Source organism: Callospermophilus lateralis, chromosome 2 (assembly GCF_048772815.1).
Source record: "Callospermophilus lateralis isolate mCalLat2 chromosome 2, mCalLat2.hap1, whole genome shotgun sequence".
NCBI classification, from domain to species: Eukaryota; Metazoa; Chordata; class Mammalia; order Rodentia; family Sciuridae; genus Callospermophilus; species Callospermophilus lateralis.
In genome coordinates, this window is record NC_135306.1 from 198,127,649 (window position 1) to 198,136,894 (window position 9,246).

The 9,246-nt window shown below is 38.6% G+C and overlaps 1 protein-coding gene across 1 annotated transcript; it reads right to left on the bottom strand.

Moving 5' to 3' along the window:
- Nucleotides 1-5,442: 5,442 nt before the first annotated feature.
- LOC143390517 (olfactory receptor 10W1-like) lies at nucleotides 5,443-6,387 on the bottom strand. Its single transcript, XM_076842894.2, has one exon. It carries the CDS (start codon nucleotides 6,385-6,387, stop codon nucleotides 5,443-5,445), a length of 945 nt encoding a protein of 314 aa, XP_076699009.1.
- Nucleotides 6,388-9,246: the final 2,859 nt, after the last annotated feature.

Below are 9,246 nucleotides of genomic sequence, written 5' to 3' on the forward strand. Positions count from 1 at the left end.
ATTTTAGTATGAAATACTATTCTCCTACCTCAAGGCATTTACATTTTGGCAAATATCAGAGGAAAGGTATTCTCCCAGTTAAGTTTACCTTTTCATTGTTGCACCTAAAATACTCAATATGATAAACAACTAAAATTTATTTGAAGAACTCAGCAGAAATTTCTAAGGGAACAGATTTACAGAAGCCAAGAAATGTTTGGAACAAACTTTTATAACCTCACCTCCATAGAAGACACTCTCCAATTGTCTTCTTTTCTTTCCCTTCTCATGTAGTAAATTGTAATAATAGTAGCAATAATATTAGCATTTCATGTTTGCAGGGTTTAATAGGAGACATGTATTATCTAACCTTTAGTTGGCTCTATCAAACATGTGTATTGTCATCTCCATTTGATCACCAATCAAATTGAATCACAAAGAGTTTATGTGAATTTCTTTTGTCACACAGATATAGGGAGGCAGAGGCAGGATATGAACCCAGGAAAGCTGACTCCAAGTGCCCATGCTATCCTAAAAAGCTTTTTTATTGCTTATCTGTAAACTTCATGACAACCACTTATTTAATGATACGACCAAAAATGGATTGTTGCTTTTAGAATGCCATTGATAAATGGATGTATATAACTAAGAAGCTAAGTACCATTTAAAATGCCGGGTGACAAAACTCAACTCAAAGTGGATCAAGGACTTAGGCATTAGAACAGAGACCCTGTACTTACTAGAAGAAAAAATAGGCCCAAATCTACATCATGTCGGCTTAGGAACTGACTTCCTTAACAAGACTCCTAAAGCACCAAGAAGTAAAATCAAGAATCAATAAATGGGATGGAACCAAACTGAAAAACTTCTTCACAGCAAAGGAAACAATAAAAAATGTGAAGAGACAGTCTACAGAATGGGAGAGAATGTTTGCCACCTGCACCTCAGATAGAGCATTAATCTCTAGGATATACAAAGAACTCAAAAAACTTACACAAACACACACACACACACACACACACACACACACACTTACACACACACACACGAAACCCAAATAACCCAATTAATAAATGTGCTAAGAAACTGAACAGACACTTCACAGAAGAAACGTGACCAGTCAATAAATATATGAAAAAATGTTCAACATCTCTAGCAGTTAGAGAAATTCAAATCAAAACCACTCTAAGATTTCCTCTCACTCCAGTCAGAATGACAATTACCAAGAATACAAGCAATATTAAGTGTTTGTGAGGATGTAGGGAAAAAGGTACACTCATACATTGCTGGTGAGACTGCAAATTGGTGCAACCATTATGAAAAGCAGTATGGAGATTCTTCAAAAAATTTGGAATGGAACCACAATTTGACCCAAGTATTCCACTTCTCCATTTATACTCAAAGGACTTAAAATCAGAATACTACATTGACACAGCCACATCAATGTTTATAGTAGCTCAATTCACAATGGATAAACTATAGAACCAACCTAGGTGCCCTTCAACAGATGAAAGATAAAGAAAATGTGGTACATATACACAGTAGAATATTACTCAGTTGTAAAGGAAAACAAAATTATGGCATTTGCTAATAAATGGTGGCTATCATGCTAAGTGAAATAAGCCAATCCCCAAAATCCAAAGGCCAAATATTTTCTCTAAATGCACATGGTAATTCATCATAAGTCGGGGTTATGAAAGAATAGAAATACTTTGGATTAGATAAAGGGGATAAGTAGAAAGGGGGTGGAATGGGAATAGGAAAGATTTTTGAATGAACTGGGCATTACTATCCTATATGCATAAATGATTACAAGACCAATGTAATTCTACATAATGAACAACCAGAAGAATGAGAAATTATACTCCATATATGTATAATATATCAGAATACACTCTCCTATCATGCATAATTAATTAGAACAAATAAAAAATCCAAAAATAAAAATATAAATAAAATGCTGGGTGACAGAGAATATTTGAAAGGTTAAAAATCATATTCTTAAAAGCCCTGAAAAGCTGACAAGATCTCCAACTGTTAGTAGGATATAATTGAATGAAAACCGTTAATAGAGTATAACTTATAAAAAGCATGGGAGTCACTTTTATCACTCCCAGAGAATAAAGCTTGGTTGGAGAATGTTCTGAAATAAAGAGAGTATAAACCAAGCCCAAAGCTGCACAAATTAGGGGCTAACATGTGACTCCCTAATATTAGCCTGGTATGCCAAGGGGTCACATTATGAGGTAAAGTAGAGTCACCAACTAACCAGCTTTACCCAGGACATCATGGTTCAAGTTCTTTTGAGCCAAAGGAATTAGGAGATTCCTAGTCTGTTTGGATTGCAAGAGATGTTAAAATTAGGAGACACACTGTCAGGAAAGTATGCTCTGGAGAGAAAGTCAAGGATGTGGCTGGAAAATCTTTTACTTCAGTGTTTTGGAAGGATCAACAGATCAGAATTTTCAATCTCACAGAAGATTCTTGAAGGCATTAGCTACATTAAATCATGGATTCCCACAACCACCTCAGCAAATTCCAAGAACAGAGATGGGATAGTCCAGGAAATCTATGTGGAGGACGCCCCTCCCAATAATGGAGTAAACATCTGTAACATACATGGAAACACTTACGAGTAAGTAATGTGAGCAGAAAACCTGATAGCTTGTATTGAAAGGGAGAGAGAAAAAAAGAAATTAAGGAAAGCTATTAGACTCCCTAAATTCTACAAAGAAGAAAGGCTGATAAAATTACTCAGAGGAAAAAATACCACCCTCCATGGAAAAGGAAAGATGAACTTAGAGAGAGAGATCCAGGGACCTAGAGAGTGATTTCTTGGACTACTGAGAAAATCTTGGGTCCAGAAGGCAGAGCTTCATGTCCAGGTGGTGGAGATAGGACCCACACAGGATTATTCACAGATCTTGAAACTTGAAATGATCTATGCTGTTTGATATCTTTGGGTATCAAAGATCCTTTGGAGCATTTTTAAAAATTCTAAATTCCTTGGAATAGGAATATCTGTAACCATTTTCCTATGTCTGTCCCAGCATCACATTACCTTATTTTATAGTTTCCAAGTCTACAGATGGAGAAAAATTTTGTCCTAGGATAATTCATATTCAGAGTCTCACCTAGACCCCAATTTACATAGTTTAGATGATGAGATTAGGGACACTTAACTGATGATACTTAGATGAGATTTGGGACTCTCATTGATGCTCTAATGGAATGAATTTTTCAAGATATTGGGGTAAAGGTGAACACATTTAACATTTGAAATATGTAATTAAATACAACAAACCCCCCCTTTATTAGGTGCATTATATAATATGGCTAGAAACCAGAGAGAAGTGTAAAGTGTTACATTCACATAGGGGGAAAAAAGTGATTTCTCATCAGAAACAATGGGAACCAGAAGATGATGGAATGTCATCTTTGAAAAGAGTGAAAGAAAAGGGAATTTTTTTGTACCTTTACCTAGTAAACTTTCCTTACAATCAAAGTTTTAAAATATAGGTTACTTAAATTTTTTTTTTAAGAATGATTAACCATTAAAAACAATGATAATCTATGATGGAATTTATTTAAAAATAGTACGATAACAGCACAAACACGGAAGGACAGAAAATGGCATCATACTTTTGAAAGTTTCCATCATATTTATTGAATTGGCATCCTAAGAATTCATGGTAGGTTGTGATAAGCATCAGTCACAAAATATAATTAGGAAGATATAACTAGAAAGTTGACAGAAGAGATAACAATAGTTTAAAAATTGGAAAAGAGGATGGAAAGGAGAAATCAAAGGGCAAAGAGGGATCAATAAGCAACACATAGAAATATATACAAGTATATCCACCCCAGAAACACTGAATTAAAATGAGGGACGATATATATTATTGGTGTGTTATAATTATGCATAATAGTGGGACTCATTGTGACATATGAGCACATGTTTATAACATAATTTCATCAGTTTTATTCCCCAGGACCTCCCTTTTCCTTCCCTTCTTCTCTGCCCCTAGTCTGGTCTCTCCAACTATTTTAGTGATGCACCTTGAAAATATATTTTCTGTCTAGCTTCTACATCTGAGAGAGAGGGAACACATAGCCCTTAATTTTTTGAGAATGCTCTTTACAAGAGGTATCTTATGTATGAGGAAACGGGTAGTAATCAAAGAAAAACAATAAACTTCATGTAAATACTATTCATAGAAAAGATAATATGAGTACTAACATCATGAAAAGTAGAATTCTGGACTTGCAATAAAAAATAACACTCCTCAATGACAAAATGGTTAAAAAATCGGCATGATATAGCAATGTTGAATATGTTTTTTATCTAATAACGGAGCTTCAACATACAGGAAAGAAAAAAATAGGCAAAACCAAGGGGGGCTTTGACAAATGCAGAATCATAGATGTGGATTTTAGCCCTGTTTTGTCAGTCATTAATAACACAATGAGACAGAAACATGCAAAGACATTGAATATTAAAGCCTTACCACTAGCTAACAACCTTATCGACTCTTCCCAAGCTTGTGTGTTATATATGATCTATATTTCTGGAACATGGTAAGAACTTTAATTATTCCTAATAACTAGTATTTAAAAACATAGATATAAGGCTAAGCCCATATTTATTCTTGCAGAAATTGTTTAATCAATTCTTTATTATGAAGAGATTGAATTGTTAACTTATTTCATTTTTGCATTGATTACTATAAGAAGCAATTTTGTTCTCCTTGTTCTCTGTTGGTCTCTAACTCTGTAGGGCTTCCTATGCCTTTTTCTGTGCCCCAAGAGCCTGATTCCTGTACACAGAGTCACCCATATCTTTGACTGTCTTGCTTCAGATGGGTTTGGGCCAATGGAAGACCAGGGCAAGAGAATATTTTGAGCAGAAAGAGGTTGTGGTATTTCTCTCTCTGCTCTCTCCATTCCTGGCCATACTTCTGTCCATAGTGGATTTTTTTTTACCCCAAAAGTCACAGTTCTTCCTGGTGGTTCCCTCCATTCATCCAGCTCTCCCTGGTGTCTGATAACACTGAGACTTAAGTTTGCCTTTTGGGTCTAGGAGTGATAATGACTTCCTGCTATTGTTGGTGTGGAAGTCCCTGTTGGTTTCCTTACCCACAACTGCTGGAGACAATTCCTTCTTACATTTCTTAAAAAGGCTAAAACCTATGGAATGAACCTTCTCTTTCTAGCTGCACCCTCTCATTGCCACTTTGCATAACTTAACGTTAATTCCCTTGATATACTTTTCTCCTAGAAGAGTATTTACTGAGTCAAATGGTAGAAATATTTTAAGGGTCCTTGGCACACATAAACAGCATTTATATAATTCATACTTTTAAAAAAATTTCCTTGAACATCAGCTGAGATAAATCCAGCCATATAGGGATATTGATGCACTGGAACCGAACCCTGGTCTGATAGGCTGTGCCCTCCCCTGTCCTAGACTCTCAGGGAGCCACAGTTCCTGGTAAGCACTTTCCCAATGGCCCCTTTCATCTCGCTGTTCCTCAGTGTGTAGATGAGGGGGTTGAGCATTGGGGTGCCCAGTGTGTAGACGAGTGAGATGAACTGATCTTGCCGGGGGTGGTAGCTGGAGCGGGGGCGCAGGTACATGAAGGCACAGCAGCCATACTGCAGCAGCACCAGAGCCAGGTGGGAGGAGCAGGTGGAGAAGGCCCTGTGGCGGCCAGCTGCAGAGTGCATCTGGAGCACAGTGGCCGCTATGAAGGCGTAGGAAGTGGCGATGAGGAAGAAAGGCACGGCAATGGCCAGTGTGGCTGCCACCAGCACTGACAGCTCATGGAAGTGGCTGTTGGTACACACCAGTTGCATGACGGGTGGCACATCACAAAAGAAGTGCTGAATACCCCGAGCCTGGCAGAATGGCAGAGAGAAGATGAAGGCCACCAGTTGTAAGGACAGGAACAAGCCGGTGACCACAGATGCCACCACCAGGCGGACACAAACAGTCAGAGTCATGATGAGAGGGTACTGCAAGGGGTGACAAATGGCGACGTATCTGTCATAGGCCATGGCAGCCAAGACGAAGCAGTCTGCACTGCCAAGTGCAATGAAGAAGGCCATCTGAGTGGCGCAGCCCAGGAGGGTGATGGTCTTCCCTGACTGCAGGGTGTTGGCCAGGATGTGGGGCACCACCACAGCAGTGTAGCACATTTCTACCCCTGAGAGGCTGCCCAGGAAATAGTACATGGGCACACGGAGGCGGGCTTCAGCCTGGATGGACACCACAATGAGGACATTCCCGGTGATGATAAGTGCATAGGCCATGCTGACCCCCAGGAAGGACAGGACTCGCAGCTCTGGGCAGGAGGGGTAGGCCAGGAACACAAACTGCATCATCACCGAGTGGTTCCCCCAGGTCATTGAGCTACAGCTTGCTCTCTGAGGTCACAGGACAGAAGGGAGGGTCAGACAGGTGATGTATCATCACCCTGGTGATGTGTTTCCACTCTGAGCTGTGAAGGTAATTTCCAAGGCTGGACGTAGAAACAAGAAGGATCAGGACTAGTTCTTGGTTTTCGCCCACTCTTATGAAATCCTTCCATAGAAGTATCTGCACTTCAATTTCTAACTGCCCATAGCTGGGTGAGAGACTACAAAGAAAAGTGGCAGTGGAATTGGGTGGAATTCAGGAACTATATTTAGAAGGAGTAAAATGAAAGTTAAATTCTCTCAGTAAATTCACAAGAAAGCATCATGAAATTGTTGGGGCTTGGAGACTTGGAGGTGAGGGAGGAAGCCATTCATTCTTTGATATATTTGTATATAGTATTCATTCATTGATATATTTTTATGTCTCCTGATGTATTAAGTCAGAGATATGTGGATTTATAAGTTGATGATGTGATGAAAAATGAAGAAAGAAAAACAAAATGCTCATGGAGAAGCAATGGTCTGAATTACATAGCTAGAAATAAGGCATAGAAAACAAAGCCCTCTCTGCCCTTGGTTCCTCTAGGCCTTTCCAATCTGGTTAGGTGGTGGACGTGAAGGAGACAGGGTGTTGTAGCAAAGCTTTGTCCTGGTTTGTGCAAGTCTGAAAAAAAAAATGCATGACCAGAAGGTGTTGGAGCTCCAAGAATCCTTTCTGTGAGTTAGGATATGAATATGGAAAATCAATCCACTTCCTTTCTCTGTGTTAATTTCCCTCATAAGGAACCAATGTGAAATTTGGGAGGAGCCATCCAACTTTCATGAAAAGCTTTTAAAGAACAAGACATAACTCACAGAGGAAATCCATTCCACTTCTTTCCCCCCTTACGCCAACTCATATTTGATAATGTGGAAAAGAGAGGAAATGTTACCTTGTTAAAACTTGCCAAATTTTAATATTTCCTACTGTGTAATGTGATCTTTGAAGAAAATCTTTACCACGAATCACTTCTTGCAGTAAAAGTCATTCATATAAACCCACCTCAGTGTCACAAATATTCAGAGCATTTAGAACCTAAATAGCTCTCTGCTGTTCTCCAACTAACAATGGCTGTCTCTCTTTCATTCATTTTCTTTTCCTTTTCTGAACTCATTAATAATTTGGATTATTTCTAAAGTCATTTAGCATATTACAAATTTCACTATCGCATGTTGTATGGGGGCACTGTAGCACTGTGAAGTGACCTCTGAAATTAAATGCTTTGTTTTGAATAATTCCAACTCCAGAACCCTTTTTATTTGAAAAGTAGAAAGAATAATTATAAGCAATTATACTTATTTCAAAGAGTTGTGAATTTAAACAAAATAGTAATTCAGGTGTCTATCACAACGCCTCTTCCATAGTAATAGCAAGCTAATAAAAATAGCCATCATTATTATTTGCAAAATCTGGGGGCAACCATCCTGCCTGATTTACACTTTTATTGCTAGCCTGATGTATAAATTTGATAATATTGTATAATTACACATTGAAGGGATAAATATGTTGTGAAAAGTATGACTCATTTTCTACTTCCTCTTTTTAAATTATGTCATAATGAAGTTCGTAATTTGTTCAGGACGTTTTGTGGAAAATCAAAGATATCTAACATAAGGACTGGACTGGGGTAAAATCCTATCGCTTAAGAACAAGCATTTCAATGCCTTAAACTGGTAGACATCTGAAGGGTGGCCTATCCCCCTGTGAAGATGTAGGGTCTTAGGGTCATGGGATGACTGCTGAAAGTTTTATTGATGTTTATTCCACTTATATCATCCTCATATAATAAAATAATGACATCAGAGCTATCACAGTTCATGACTTCTTAGTGTTGTCTAGTTTGGTCCCTCTTAGACAGTCGAGTCTCCAAGAGAGTATCAGAAAACCTTCAGTTCCCAGGGCTTCCATTGCCTCCTGGCCTCCTTCCATCAGTGTTGGAAGATACAATTCTTCAACTGCTCCTTCCTGTCATCAACTGAATCCTCCTCCTGGCAATTTCTACATGTGTTCTAAACAACGTGGCCATTTCTGCATTGAACCCTGCATGGACTACAGTGCTCTTGACCTGCAGCCCTGCGCTGTCTTTCTAATTTCCTTTTACTATTTCTTATGGCATTGTGTTGATTTATGTCATAATTAAAGCTCTGGAAAAGGTCTCATTTTAAATATCTTCCTTAAATTGTGCCGCATGGGACAGATCACATTTAAACAGTTTGGAGAGATGAAATGGTGGAGCCCATGGTTCCAAGAGCATGAAAGTTACGTCAACATGTCATCAACTTGTAATTCCATGTTGTTTGTGAGCATGATGTGCAGGACAGAAGTGAGAGAAGGGCACTCAGCATCATGCCCAGAGATCTCCGTGGATCTCAGAGCATCTAGGAGATCTCCACTTACACACTGTGGTTTTCCTTCTTCCCTCTCTGGGTAGCCCAGCCCCAGTGGGCAAGACTGTAATGAGAGGGATGGTCTCTGTCTCCGATTTCCTGTTGGAAATCCAGACAGTGTAGGCTGAAACAGCACAGCAATTATCTAGTTGGTTTTATGTGAAAAAAGGGAAATAGTGGATTTGGCATTAAATAAGCCCAAGCTGCATGCTCAGCCTACTATTAATAGCATAATCCCCTGGGCCAATCATCTCACATTAATTTCTGTTTCCTCATGTTTAAAAGATGTGAATAATAACACTTACCTAATGGTGCTGTGGTGATATTAAAGGAGATAAAGTATTTAGAACACTTGGCTTGATGTATGAAGCCTATTAAGTTGCATAATACATGTTTTCTTGTCTCCCTTCCTTATGTCTGTTA

Coding starts and splice junctions, on each gene's coding strand:
- LOC143390517 (XM_076842894.2), bottom strand. CDS start 6,387: ATGACCTGGGGGAACCACTCGGTGATGATGCAGTTTGTGTTCCTGGCC.